The sequence below is a fragment of the Geotrypetes seraphini genome, chromosome 16 (assembly GCF_902459505.1).
Source record: "Geotrypetes seraphini chromosome 16, aGeoSer1.1, whole genome shotgun sequence".
NCBI classification, from domain to species: domain Eukaryota; kingdom Metazoa; phylum Chordata; class Amphibia; order Gymnophiona; family Dermophiidae; genus Geotrypetes; species Geotrypetes seraphini.
The window spans coordinates 23,806,228-23,821,317 of record NC_047099.1 but is presented as its reverse complement, the minus strand read 5'-3'; the positions used below and the strand labels follow the sequence as shown (position 1 = coordinate 23,821,317).

Sequence of the window (15,090 nt, the reverse complement as noted above, 5' to 3'; positions counted from 1 at the left end):
CGGGGGCGTTTGCGGGAATTTCGCAAGTATCGCCCTGGGCGTGGGGGCTGCTTCTTTCCAGTCTCCGGGGTTTTCCCGGGGTCGGTTCTTCCAGCGCATGCAGCCCTTTCGGGGGGCCCGTCGGGGGGCAGGGAATCCCTCCGCCGGTTCCCCCGCTTCCCGTCCTGCGCAATGACTCCTTGCCGGCGCCCCCTTTGGTTCCGGTGGGGGGCCCGGCTGCGCAAATTTTTCCCCAAATGGGCCGAGATCACGTCCGATCAGTGGGTCCTTGAGGTGGTGCGGGACGGTTACGCTCTGGAGTTCACCCGCTCTCTGCCGGACCTTTTTCTCGCTTCTCCATGTCAGACTCCATGGAAGACGCAGGCTTTTCGTCAGACCCTTTGTGGTGGCCATAAAGGAGGGGACCTTTCGGCCCATCCTGGATTTGAAAGGGATCAACAGAGCTCTCAAGATTCCGTCTTTCCGCATGGAATCGCTGCGGTCGGTCATTCTGGCGGTTCAGCCGGGGGATTTTCTTACGTCTCTCGAGCTGACGGAGGCCTACTTGCAGGTTCCAATTCGGGCCTCTCATCAGCGCTTCCTTCGCTTTGCGATCTTGGGGCGGCACTTTCAGTTCTGTGCGCTTCCCTTTGGTCTGGCCACGGCTCCTCGGACGTTCACCAAGGTAATGGTGGTCGTCGCGGCAGCCTTGCGGTCGGTGGGCATCCTGGTTCACCCCTACCTGGACGACTGGTTGATTCGGGCAAAGTCGTTGCAGGAGAGCTCCCGGGTTACGGCTCGGGTGGTGGAGTTTCTCCGGTCGCTGGGCTGGGTGGTCAACCTTTCCAAGAGTCGGTTGGTCCCGGCTCAGCGTCTGGAGTGCCTTGGGGTTATGTTCGACACCTCCTTGGGGTAGGTCTTCCTTCCAGAGGCCCGGGTGAGCAAATTGCAATCTCAGATTCGCCTGCTTTTGGCGTCCCGGGGTCCTCGGGCGCAGGATTTCCTCCAAGTCCTGGGGTCAATGGCGGCGTCCCTGGACGTGGTGAGGTGGGCGCGGGCCCACATGCGTCCTCTTCAGTATGCTCTGCTCCGGAGGTGGTCTCCCCGAAGGCAAGATTTGGATGTTCCGGTTCCCCTGCGAGGCTTGGCGCGCTGCAGTCTGCGCTGGTGGCTCCGGACCCCTCACCTGGTTCAGGGGGTGGGTCTGGATCTCCCGCGGTGGACGGTGCTCCTTACGGATGCGAGTCTCCTCGGTTGGGGGGCTCAGTTTATGGGCCACTCAGCTCGGGGCACCTGGTCCGCGGAGGAGGCCTCCTGGTCGATCAACGTGTTGGAGACCAGAGCGGTCAGGCTGGCGCTGTTAGCTTTCCACTCCCTTTTGCTGGGCAAGTCGGTCAGAGTCCTGTCGGACAATGCCACGGCGGTGGCTTATGTCAATCGTCAGGGGGGCACCAAGAGCACTCCTGTGGCGCAGGAGGCGGCTCGGCTCATGGTTTGGGCGGAGTCCCCTCTGCTGGACCTCTCGGCCTCTCATATAGCCGGAGTAGAAAATGTTCAGGCAGACTTCCTCAGTCGGCACTTTCTAGATCCAGGAGAGTGGTGTCTTGGCGCCGAGGCGTTTCAGTTGATAGTGCAGGCTTGGGGGCAGCCCCTGATGGACCTGATGGCCACGGGTGGCAATGCCAAAGTGCCCCACTTCTTCAGTCGTCGCGGGGACGGTCTGGCCGAGGGTCTGGATGCTCTGGTCCAGCAGTGGCCAACGGAGGGGCTGTTGTATGTGTTCCCTCCTTGGCCGCTGGTGGGCAGAGTACTTCTTCGCATTGTTCACCATCCGAGTTTGGTGGTGCTGGTGGCGCCGGATTGGCCTCGCCGTCCGTGGTATGCGGATCTGGTGAGGCACCTGGTGACGGATCCTCTTCCTCTGCCTCTCTCGGACGACCTTCTGATGCAGGGTCCCATTCCCATGTTCGACCCGTCTCCCTTCTGTCTTACGGCGTGGCTCTTGAAAGGGGTTGCCTTAGCAAGAAGGGATATTCAGACAAGGTGATCTCTACACTGTTGGGGTCCCGGAGGCTTTCTACCTCTCGGGCTTATGTGCGGGTTTGGCGTCTATTTGAGGAATGGTGTCGGGCGCGGGGAGTGACCTCTTTTCGCGCTTCTCTGCCTATCATTCTAGAGTTCTTGCAGGATGGCCTGGATAGAGGCCTGGCTTGGTCTTCTCTCCGGGTTCACCTTGCGGCCCTGTCGGCCTTTCGAGGGTTGGTGTCAGGTCAGCGTTTATCGGCTCTTCCTGATGTGATTCGATTTTTGCGGGCGGCCAAGTTGCTTAGGCCTCCCCTACGGCCCTCGGTTCCCTCTTGGGATCTTAATCTGGTTCTCTCTGTTTTGGTGCGTCCGCCTTTCGAGCCCTTGGACGTCTGTTCTTTGAAGGACCTTACTTTGAAGGCGGTCTTTTTGGTGGCCATTACGTCTGCTAGGCGTGTTTCTGAGCTACAGGCTTTCTCTTGTAGGGCTCCCTTCTTGGAGTTTTCTAGGGAGCGGGTCGTCTTGCGGCCTGTTCCTTCCTTTCTGCCGAAGGTTGTTTCTCCTTTTCATGTCTATCAATCGGTGGTTCTCCCGGTCTTGGGTGGTCGGGAGGGCTCTTCTGAGCAACGGCAGCTGCGCAAGTTGGTTGTCGGTCGGGTCCTTCGCTCTTATGTGCAGCGGACCCAGGAATTCCGGAAGTCCGATCATCTCTTTGTCCTCCTGGCTGGTCCTCGTCGGGGAGCTGGCGCTTCTAAGGCTACTATTGCGCGCTGGATCAAGGAGACGATTGCTTCCGCTTATCTTCGGAAACAGCAGCCTGTTCCGGAGTTTCTCAAGGCTCATTCCACTCGGGGTCAGGCGGCTTCTTGGGCTGAGTCGTCGCTCGTGCCTCCAGTGGATATTTGTAAGGCTGCGGTTTGGTCCTCCTTGCATTCCTTTGTTCGTCATTATCGGGTTGATGTGCAGGCGCGTCGGGACGCGGTGTTCGGTGAGCGTGTACTGGTATCGGCCCTTCGGGGGTCCCGCCCGTGAGAGGGACTGCTTTGGTACGTCCCATTCGTAAAGTTAACCTCTACTGGTCTGGAGAGTGCTAAAGAAGGAGAAATTAGGTTCTTACCTGCTAATTTACTTTCTTTTAGCTTCTCCAGACCAGTAGAGGTCCCCACCCTGTCTGTTGTTGTTGTTGTTGGGGCTGTTGCGCGGGCAGTTTTTGGTTTTTGCTGCGGGTTCTAGTATTTTTCTAGGGCCGGGGAGAATTGAAGAACAGCGGCTGTGGCTCGGCTGGCTTAGCTGGCGAGCTGTGGGGACATTCTTCCTTCGGGAATTTCTCCTCTGCATTTTCCAACAGCATTTTTGGGTATGTTATTTGTTACTCCTTTCGGAGTATTGTGTTTTCTCTCTGTTTTTTGTCCAGTTCTTGGTTCTGCTTGGCTATTCGGCAGACTGAGGGAAATAGAGAGGAGGGGCTAGGATATACTGTCCCAAAGTTTTGTTTTCAGTCTCCACCTGCTGGTCATGATTAGATATATACCCATTCGTAAAGTTAACCTCTACTGGTCTGGAGAAGCTAAAAGAAAGTAAATTAGCAGGTAAGAACCTAATTTCTCCTTATCTATGCAATTTCCAACAGTTTTGTTCTGTGTTAGTTGTTACTCCTGTTAGGAGTGTTCTTACTGTTATACTTAGTACTTCTTAGTTCTGCTTGGCTATTCGGCAAACTGAATATATTAGTGGGAAGCACAACTACTTGTATTACAGCCAAAAGGTTTTGTCTCAGTCTCCACCTGCTGGTCATGGTGGGTAATTACCTATCAGTGAACGGCCGGTCTGGAGAGTCTAAAAGAAAGAAAATTAGCAGGTAAGAACCTAAGTTCTCCTTTTCTTATTTACTCACTTCATAAATTGTGATACCCCTTTCTGTTCTTTTCTTCATGCTTCGGTTTCCTCTAGACTTCCATTGCTGAAGAGCTGGCCACCATCACCCCACCCTCCTGTGAAAAAGGAGATGGAGTGGGAGAAACAGTGGAAAAGCCTCTTTCGGAAGACCAGGAATTACAGCAGTCTGAGGAGAAGGAGCCAGAGGGAGCGGCATCTGTCCAAGAAGAAAAGCAAGGTACTGGAGTGACAGAGTTGCATGTGAGAAGAGGGGAGAGAGAGACAGTTCACTGCTTGGAATAGGTGAAGGGGAGGAGGAGGAAAAAATCCAAAATTTGTAGTATCTTGTAAAGTTAGAGTTAGCCCATGTCATGCCCTGAAGGGGTAGTGAGAGAGAGTAGGAGGTAATTTATAGTGCCCTGTGGAGCAGAGGGAGAAGTAAAGTTAAGGACATACTGCCTTGTAGATGATCTTTTAACCTAAGCTTTCAGCATGAAGCAAGAGGTTAAGATTTCTTGAATGACTGTGAACTAGGATAAGCGATGTCTATGTGCCTTCACTTCCTGAGGAACAACCTTTGGAATGCCATTGTTAAAGTGGTAGCTAGCAGAACTTTATGCATCCCTGTTCAGGTCTGAGACGTGTATAATTGCTGAATCATTGGTTGTTATATGAAATTGCCTTTATAAACTTATAGATCCAAGCAATCACTTGCAGTTTGCTATATTTGCTACAATGTAAGAAAGAGCCAAGGTTGAAATTCATCAATCAAAATGAGCCTCCGAACTCCAGGTACAGACTTAAACAACGTCTGATACACTAAAAGAGTGTCATCGGCTCTTTTATAAAGTTGGGGAAACAGAACAGAAAAAAAACTCAGTAACCCAACGAGCTCTTCCTTACATTGTAGGAAATATCGCAAACTGCAAGTGATATTCTGTAGGTTTACCCCTTGATAGATATCTTTATAAACCTATGCCATGACAATTCACAATCCACTAGTTATCAAACAATTTATCAGGGACTAATCAAAATCTGGAAAGCTCACAGAACTTATCAAGAAATTTTTGTGGATCTTAAGAATGTGAGCTGATTTCATTTTTTTTTTTTTTTAATTTCTTTATTTATTTTAAATCACACAACAAGTGTACAGAAATACATCATTTTTAACTTCTATATAACACTTGAAATTCTTTCTAATATCATCAGAAAAACATATATCTCTTCCCTCCCACCCTTTAAACAAAATTTATCATAAACATATTATGATTGTATACTTCTAAAACCACCCCCCTTCCCCCAGTGTGTATATATAGTATCCAAGGAAAACGATGTCGACTCATTACAATATTTTTCCAATGGCCCCCAGATCTTTATAAAATTATTATAAATCCCTTTCTGCATAGCAATTACTTTTTCCATCTTATATATATATGGCATAATGAGTTCCACAAAAATGTATAGTTAAGATTAGTATAGTTTTTCCAATTATTGGTAATATGCTGAATGGCGACCCCTGTCATGATCAATAAAAGTTTGTTATTATGTGAAGAAATTTGACTTTTTTTCCTCATAGATATACCAAACAGAACAGTATCATAAGATAACGCAACATGGTTTTCTAATAGACAATTTACTTGAGTCCAAATTTAATTCCAAAATAGCATAATACAGGGACAATAAAAAAGTAAATGATCCAACGTCCCCGCTTCCAGATTATAGTAACAGCATCTATTAGATTTAGAGCCGATTTCAAATTTTAATGTATGAATCACTTAATCCGCTCCTCATCGGTCCTTTTTTTTTTTTCTTTTCAGACTTTCTTACCAACATCACTATTCTTATAAACATCCAAACAGTTTTATATATATTTTTTATATTCTTCCACTTATCTTAGAGAGTCTTAGAACTGTTCTTCAGTGATCCAGCTCATTCATTCACATGCAGTTTGGTTTTCATTCCACAGTGAAAGCGAAGTTACTTCCCTATAACAGTGGTAGGTAATGCCAGTTCTTGAGAGCTGGAGCCAGGTCAGATTTTCAGGATATCCACAATAAATATGCATGAGATAGATTTGCATCTCAAGGAGGCAGTGCATGCAAATCCATCTCATACATATTCATTGTGGATATCCTGAAAACCTGACCTGGCTCCGGCTCTCGAGGACCGGAATTGCCTACCCCTGCTCTATAACATGGGTTCTCTATAGACGGCAGATGAATGCAGCCACACTTGATGGTGGAGTTCTGGACTGATCCTCCCTTTCAACAGGCCTAATAAGTGGGTTCATCTCGCTGTGTATCGTGTATCAGTTTCAGAACCAGAAAAGTCTGCTTTAGAGAAGCCTGAAGAGAAGTTAACAGAGAATGAAGAACTGAAGGAGAAGCAGGAAGGAGAGGTCCCTGATGTGAAGAAAGGTGAGACCTGTGATTTATCTTCTCTCTGTGGTCTCATTTTCAGCCAGAGAATCTTACTCTTTTTGTGTCTATGGAACAGATGACCTGAAAATGGAGAAGGAGGCTGGAAAAGAGTCCAAACCAGGCAGTGTCAAAGAGGAAGGAAGAGTTAATGGAAAGAAGGAGGATAGTAAAGTGGAGAAATCCCGCTTCATGTTCAATATCGCAGATGGAGGCTTCACAGGTAAGAGCCAGGAGCTCTACCATACAGGTGAGAGCAAGGAGAGCCAGGAACTCTGCTGCAAGGGAAACTTTGGGAGGGGCTGGTAGATGGTTAAGAGCCAGGGTTGCTGCCACCAAACCGAAGTAAACATCTTTATATATTTTTATATAGTGCTTATATCCTAAGTTGTTTATATTGAATAGGAATCAGGTACTCTTAAATATTTCCCTGTCTGTCCCGGTGGGTTCACAACCTAACTATGGTACCTGGGACAATGCAGGGTTAGGTGATATTCCCAGGTTCACAAGGAATAGTTCTGGGATCAAACCCCCAACCTCATGGTACTGAGGTAACAGCTGTAACCACTAGGTCACTCCTCTTACCTTACTCTGTGGAATTCAAGGATTTGAAGTTTGGGATCCCATGGATAAGAATGTAAGTTGCATTACTGGGACAGGTCAAAGTCCATCAAGCCCAGTATCCTGTTTCCACCAGTGGCCAATCCAAGTCACAAGTACCTGGCAAGATCTCCAAAGAGTAAAACAGATTTTATGCTTCCTATCCTAGAAATAAGCAGTGGATTTTCCCCGAGTCCATTTTAATAATGGCTCATGGACTTTTCATTTAGAAAATTATCCAAACCTTTTTTAAACCCTGCTAAACTAAACTAAGATACATAGCAGTGAGCAAAGGAAGTTCTTTCTTCAGAGTTAAAAGATAGTCCTTGCATTCATTTGTTCTCCATTATTGCACCAACTCCCTCTTTATTGTTGGCAGTTAGGCATGATGCAGTCCACCGTCTGGTTTTTTTGTTTTTGCATCTTTTCACATTTGATCATTAATCTTGATACCAAGGACCTGTTGACTGTCCCTTATGAGCAGGGAGAGTGTGTACTAATGTTTCAGCCTTCTTCCTTCCCATAGAATTGCACACACTCTGGCAGAATGAAGAGCGTGCCGCTACTACCTCTTGCAAGTTGAATGAGATCTGGCATCGCCGGCATGACTATTGGCTGCTAGCTGGCATTGTGCTGTATCCTTTAAAGGGGTAAAGGGTCATGGATTTAATATACCGACTTTCTGTGGTGCAACCACGGTGGTTTACATGTGTTATATGCAGGTACTTTCTCTGTACCTTGTGGACTCACAATCTAGGTTTTTGGTATCTGGGGTATCTGAGAGTTACATGACTTGCCCAAGAACGCAAGGGCACTGCACTAACCATTGGCCTACTAGCCCAATCCTACAGGGCATGACTGTTCTAGCCTCTGTCCTCCTCCCCTTCATTTTCTTTGTGGCCTACTTAAGCTAGGCTTGGGCATGTCCAAGAGTCTAGTTTCACCATTGTGCATCCTTAATGCATTGTTTAGTCATGGCTATGCCCGCTGGCAAGACATCCAGAATGATAACCAGTTTGCCATCATAAATGAGCCCTTCAAAACTGAAGCCAACAAGGGCAACTTCCTGGAGATGAAGAACAAGTTTCTGGCCAGGAGGTTCAAGGTAAGCAAATAGAAAAAAAAAAAATCAGAGAAGCTGTGCAGCAGATATTCCAAGATGCAAGCTTTCAGGAAGACTTTGCCCGAGGGTATGACCTCTTGTTTATTCTTAGTCATGCATTGTGTTACTCATTTTGCCGATTACTATGTTTTATGAACAGAATAGTTATGAAATTGGGGGTTCCCTTTTTCTCTTTGTCCTCTCTTCCCCATCCCCGCAGCTCCTAGAACAGGCACTGGTGATTGAAGAGCAACTGCGAAGGGCAGCATACCTCAATATGACCCAGGACCCCACCCACCCAGCCATGGCACTTAACACTCGCTTTGCCGAAGTAGAGTGCCTTGCAGAGAGTCACCAGCATCTGTCCAAGGAATCTCTTGCTGGCAACAAACCTGCCAATGCAGTACTGCACAAGGGTAAGAAAAGGGAGTCAGGAATTGGAGTGTGTGTGGAGGGGGAAGTAACAAAAAGATCCCACTGTTCAAAGCATAAGGTGTAAAAAAGGGGAGGGAAAACGATCTCAGAAACCTATTTCTTTTATATTTATTATGATTCTTTCTTCTTTTTAACATAAATTTTTATAAAATCTCCACTGAGTCTTCTTTTAAAACTATATTTGTTTGAATTACTGTCCAATGTATCTTCAAAATGTACTTATCTCATATGTTCCAGGCAGCCACAGCCCGACGGGACCCATTTCTTCAGAACTGCTAGTTTTCTCAAGGGTTTTGGAAAAAGTAAATTTGAGCATGTGTGACCCCCTTTTCTCCTGAGTCTTCATTGGCTCCCGGTTTATCTTGGAATTCAATTCAAATGTGCCTTTATCTCTTTCAGAATTTTATATGGCATTTTTATTCCCCTCGTTCCCTTATTATGGAATGCTTACAGATTTTCTTTTGCAAGAGGCATCCAACAGTTCAAACTCTCCCTTCCTTCTAGAAAAGGAATTAAAGGAGTTACAATCTTCAGTCTCTGGCTTGTAAATTTTTTCAACTATGGAATAAACTCCCCTTAATTCTGAGGAGCCGGGGGCATGGCTTCGCAGCGTACTGGGATGGTCAGGTGAATGATTAGCTCTGTGGAGAAAGGCTAATTATACCAATATAAGTTAATTAAAATTTTTGTAAGTCACAATGGAGTACTTAAATTGTTATCATAATGGCATCGGGTAAGCAAAATAAAAATATTTCGGCGGGATTAGGTTCGGGGAGTGTTAAGAGGTTAAAGCTGGAGTCGGTTTCCCCGTCAATGGTCTCATTACCAACGGAAGAAATTGAAAATAGGAATTTAATGAAAGAGTTACAGCAGATTAAAGAAATAGTGCTGGACAATGCTAAAAATATAGAGGAGGTGGCAAATCTTACAAAAAGAATGCAGGCAGTTGATATTAAGTTAGATCAGCTAGAGAAACGAGCTGAGAAGACGAGAGGCAGAAATGGTGATTTGTAAAAAGGATCATAAAGAAATAGATTTATTAAGGAAAGAGCTGGAAGATTTATCGAACCGAGAAAGGAGGAATAATTTAAGACTGATTGGGATACTGGAGGGAATTGAAAAGAATGATCCTATAACGTTTCTGGTTAATTTTCTACCAAAAATCTTACCGATGAAAAGTACATATCCGTTAGAGATAGAAAGGGCGCAATCGGATCCAGATAAGAAGATCAAGTAGTCAGAAGGGTCCGCGTCCATTGATTTTTAAACTGCTTCGATATCAGCAGGTTGCAGAGATTATTAAATTGGCAAAAGAAAACAGGAATCTCAGGTGCCAGGATTCAAAGATATATATAGTGCCAGACTTTGCAAAAGTAACACCATATAGAAGGAAACAGCTTTTAGAATTACATCCTCAGCTAAGATCATTAGGTGCTAGGTATGGTTTAATATACCCGGCAACTATGAGGATTACTTATGAGAACAAAACTTTGAGGATTCAGTAAAACTGAAGGAGTTTTTGGATCAATATGAACTGCCTGTGGTTTCTTAATGGTAAATCCTGGTAACTGTATTTCTTTTTTATTCTATAATGTTGTTTTTGTTCATTTATTTTATTTTAGTTCCTTTAAGGATCTGCTTTTGAGGAAATTTAATAAACAAAGTCAATAGTTCTTCAACATGGACATGATACAGTTAAATTTTGAAAGGGCTCAACATTCTGATAAGGACACATGATCATCTGACACAGAAGGTGGAAATTTAAAGTGAAAATAACAATGGATAAACTGTGGGCTGTTCTTGAAATGTGGAGAGATGTGCAGAACTGTGACTGAGAGGATTGCCTGTATGATACGGCTTGATCCTTGCCTTGCACCATACTCTTAAATATGCTCTCTGCCCAACCTAAAGGATTTTTGTATTTAGTTAAGATCGATGGATGGTGCTGCATCGGAATGTTGCGTCGTGATTTGTGAGCACTGCATCTTGAGATTGAAATAATCTGACGACAACTTCAGAAGTTCAGCTTAGCTGCTGCATCGTGAATCCCTGGGAAAATTTAGTGTGGCTTGCCATTTATATACTTCGCTTTGGGCAAGTTTGTTTGGTTGCTGAATTTGTGCAGAATAAAATTATTTATTGGCAGCCTTTCAAGATGCTTGCAAAATGTGAATTTGGCTATAAGCCATACTATGAATCTTCCATGGTGGTATGAGCCTGAAGTTTCATAGAAACTGGTGTATTCTGGTTAAGAAAAGCAACATTCTATATGTCATATGATGGAGGTGAAAGATTTTAATAGGTCTGAGTTTATACAGGACTACATGGATTTGTTACAACAGAATTTGGATATTCTAATTGCCTTCTAACAAAGTTTATTTTAAGAGGAGCTTTACATTTCCTTCAGATGTAGCCTTCTGTGTGTTTTCAAGTCTACATATGGAGATGATCTTTTGGAGAAGTCATCCAGTCCCTTTTTGAACCCCAAAATTGTACTCTGGCTTATCCCGGAGAGGTGATAAGCCAGAGTACAATTTTGGGGTTCAAAAAGGGACTGGATGACTTCCTGGAAGCGAAGGGAATAACGGGGTACAGATAGAGGTTTACCTCACAGGACACTGAGCAAATAGGGTATGGACTTTTTAGGTTAGGTAGGGAACATTTTCAGGTCATGGACCTGGAGGGCCGCCGCGGGAGCGGACTGCCAGGCGCGATGGACCCCTGGTCTGACCCGGCAGAGGCAATGCTTATGTTCTTATGTTCTTATGAGTGATTATGGAGATAGACACTTTGTATGGGATGTATGGTGGAACTTGATTTCTGAATTTTACTGGGTTATGATTCGAAGGCATGAGGAATGCGTTGTGATGTCATAAAAATGGACTGAGAAAAGGGGAAAATTGCTGGATATTGTAATTGTCAATTGTGTCATTACTTGATACATTTGAGTTTTAATCATATATTAGGGTAGGTTGATATTGTTTCAGAGGAAGAATAATATAATTTTCTTTGTTTCTTTTCTGTATGATTAATAGTAAATATTCTTCCATATTTAAGGTTTAAAAAAAAAAAAAACCAGAGCAGAAATATAATTTAAATGATTCCTTTATAATAAATGACTTACATTTTATTATTGGGAAGATTAGTATAATTATTAGAATTATTTGTGAACTTGGCCTGAGGGGAGTTTTTCATTTTCTTGATCTTGTATGTGCGTTTCGAATTTGGCACTGTTATTTTGGGTGAGAGGGGAGGGGATGGGTTGAGAGAGTAGTGGGAGGGATTTGGGGAAGGGGAGGGGCCTAGTATAGATTTTCAGAGTGGGGGAAAAGATTATATAATAATTTTTTGTGGACATATGTAGGTATTGTGATTAATCAGTATAATGGATTTTAAAATTCTTTCATTAAACGTTAATGGCCTCAACCATCCGATTAAAAGAAAAAAGACGTTATTATACTTAAAACAACAGAATGCGGATGTTTGCTTTATCCAAGAGATACACCTATCGGGGGGTGAATCAAAAAAATTAGTGGGTAATTTGGCGAAGGATTGTTTTTTTGCACCTGCAGCAGGGAAAAAAGCTTGAGTAGCTATCCTAATTAACAAGAAATGCTCTGCAGTGTTTAATATGGTGGCTGCAGATCCTTTAGGTAGATGGTTGCAAATAGACATGAGTATGGGTATTACTACTGTGGCGCTTTTTCATGTGTATGCCCCTAATTTGAATCAAATTGAGTTTTTTAAGACTCTGCAGCAAATAGTTTTACCACTGGCTGCTAGCAATTTGGTAGTGGCGGGGGATTTTAATGCTGTTATGGATCCTTTATTGGATAAAAAACCTAGTAAAATTATGAAGTCTCTAGGTTTAGATAATTTTGTAAATTCTTGTAATTTGAAAGATATTTGGCGAATTCTTCATTTTAATGATCGAGAATTTTCATTTTGTTCACATGTTCATAAATCCTTTTCTAGAATAGATTATATTTTTGTTTCTGACCAGTTAATACAGCAAGTTACACAAGCCTCCATAGATCCAATAATTTTGTCAGATCATGGTGGTTTGTGGATTGAATTAAATTTTGTTGATCAAGATAATGATAGGCCTGTTTGGAGGTTTGATAATGCATTGCTTGCAAATCCAAAATTTTGTGAGGATTTTCAATTAAAAATTAATGAATATTTTGAAATTAATAATACAGAAGAAGTCTCTATAGAAACCTTGTGGGATGCCTTTAAGGCAACCATGAGAGGGCAAATTATTTCATTCTCAGCAAATACTAAGAAACAACTGAAAAAGCAATTTTTTACTTTAGAACAAGAAATTAGGATCTTAGAGTTAAAATTGATTGAAAAATGGGAACATTCTACGTTACAAGTTCTTTTAAAAGCTAAATGTAAGTATAATGAGATTTCTTCTAAATTGGTTAGGAAAGATATTCTTTCTCAGCAAGCTTTGTATTATGGGAGCTCAAATAAGGTGGGAAGATTATTGGCAAATTATCTTAAAGCAAAAAAGAGAAAGACAAAAATAAGTGCAATTAAAGATGAAAAAGGAGATATTCATTCTCAAATTGGACCTATATTAAAACAATTATTAAATTTTTATAAAGACCTTTATTCTTCTGAGCCTTATTTAGATAGAGAAAGGGATGGTTTAGAATTTTTAAAACTAATTGAGGGTCCAAAAATTCCTGATCATATAAAAAGAAGTCTGGAGGAGCCGATATCACTAAAAGAAATACAAACAGCAGTGAAGTCTCTTAGAGTAGGGACCGTTCCAGGTGGTGATGGTTTTACGGTAGAGTTCTATAAATCATTCCAAATTACCCTAATACCTTATTTATTAAATTTATATCAGAATGAACTAAATAAAGGTTGTATTTTAGGCACTATGGCAGAATCGTTAACTATTGTCTTGTCAAAGCCAAATAAAGATCCCATGTTGGTTTCAAATTACAGGCCTATTTCTTTAATCAATGTAGATGGTAAACTATTAGCTAAAGTTTTGGCCATGCGTTTGGCTAAGGCTCTTCCTTATATAGTTGGTATGCACCAAACAGGTTTTGTTGCTCAGACACTCTTCCAATAATACCAGACTGGCCTTTCATATGTTATATCTAACAAAAGACATAAGGGATCCAGCCTTCTCTGTATCCTTGGATGCAGAGAAGGCCTTTGATCGGGTAGAATGGACCTTTATGTATCAGGCCATGGAATGGTTTGGTATTGGTTCGGGATTTATACAAATGATTCAAACGTTGTATAGTTCTCCTGTTGCTAGATTATATATTAACAATAATTTCTCGGATTGTTTTAAGTTGCAAAGGGGGGTTAGACAATGTTGTCCCTTGTCTCCTTTGCTTTTTGATATAATACTTGAACCCTTGGATTAGCTATTCAACAAGTAAAGGAGATACAAGGTATTCCGCGTTCTGGAAAGGAAAATAAGGTATCTGCTTATGCAGATGATATACTGCTTCATTTGAGGAATCCTGAAACAACCATTCCATGTTTACTTGAATTGATTGAGAAATTTGAGAAATTCTCAGGTTATAAAATAAATTGGACTGTCAGAAGTTCTTCCTCTAAATGTACATTGTACAAGAGGTTTATTTGATTCATTCCCTTTTATATGGAAAGAAGAAGGAATAAAATATTTAGGAATCTGGTTAAAAAATACACTTGATGAGACAATGAAAGTGAATGAAAGATTTTTATTGCAAAAAGTAACAAGAGTTATGTGAGCAATGGAATCCTTTACATCTGTCTTGGTGGGGAAGAGTCCAAACTATTAAGATGATGATTTTGCCTGTTGTTTGTTACCAAATGGGTATACCAGGTTTTTTTCAGGGATCTTTTTATAAAAAGTTGAACAGTATTCTTACTAAATTTATTTGGCTGGGTAAAATTGCAAGAATTGCCTTAGTGTCTTTACAAAAGCCAATTGCGGAGGGTGGGGTAAATTTTCCAAACTTCTATAGGTACCATCAATCCTATATTATGCGCCAGGGTATGTATTGGGTCCTCTCAGAGCTCATGGAAAAGCTTCCAGATTGGTTGGTTTTGGAATGGCAGCTCATGTTTCCCATTAGGGTTGGTCATCTTCCTAGTATTAAAATGCCTAGGATACATAAAAACAATAGAATATTAATGGACACATGGAAAACTACGATATGTTAATAATTTAACACCTCTTCCAATTCAAAAATCTACATATCGAACTATATGGCTAAACTCCAGGATTCAAATAGGCGGTTTCAAGATTGTCTGGAAGGATTGGATTAAAGCTTAGATGCGTACCTTAGATGATGTTATATCTAATGGTAAGCTGCTGGATTTTTCACAGTTACAACATAAATTTGGCCTTGATAAAAAAACAAAGTTGTAAGTGGTTGCAACTGAAGCAGGCTATTCAGGCGGGGTTCCCTGAATGGAAATCTCTTAATAACCAATTTAGTTTAGAATTCTTATGCTTTCAGGCAGACTTCCTGGGTCACCAGGCCGCACAGTGGTATAAATTATTTTCTGGCTATTTGAATAAGAAACCAAAAACTGAACTTAGAGATATTTGGAGCATTGAGATTAAGCATCAAATTAATGCATCTCAATGGCCACGTATTTGGTCTTGGAGGTTGAAATGTACAATATCTGCAT

General features: G+C 42.5%; 1 protein-coding gene across 2 annotated transcripts in view; it reads left to right on the top strand.

The window, feature by feature from the left end:
• The window catches only part of CHD3 (chromodomain helicase DNA binding protein 3), a 131,035-nt gene that overhangs the window by 109,400 nt on the left and 6,545 nt on the right, over nucleotides 1-15,090 (top strand). For both annotated transcript variants that reach the window (XM_033924010.1, XM_033924009.1), the window contains exons 32-37: nucleotides 3,955-4,117; nucleotides 6,192-6,296; nucleotides 6,376-6,519; nucleotides 7,423-7,531; nucleotides 7,869-8,001; nucleotides 8,219-8,414. In XM_033924010.1, the coding sequence (XP_033779901.1) occupies nucleotides 3,955-4,117; nucleotides 6,192-6,296; nucleotides 6,376-6,519; nucleotides 7,423-7,531; nucleotides 7,869-8,001; nucleotides 8,219-8,414 (850 nt within the window). The remainder of the gene's footprint in view (nucleotides 1-3,954; nucleotides 4,118-6,191; nucleotides 6,297-6,375; nucleotides 6,520-7,422; nucleotides 7,532-7,868; nucleotides 8,002-8,218; nucleotides 8,415-15,090) is intronic.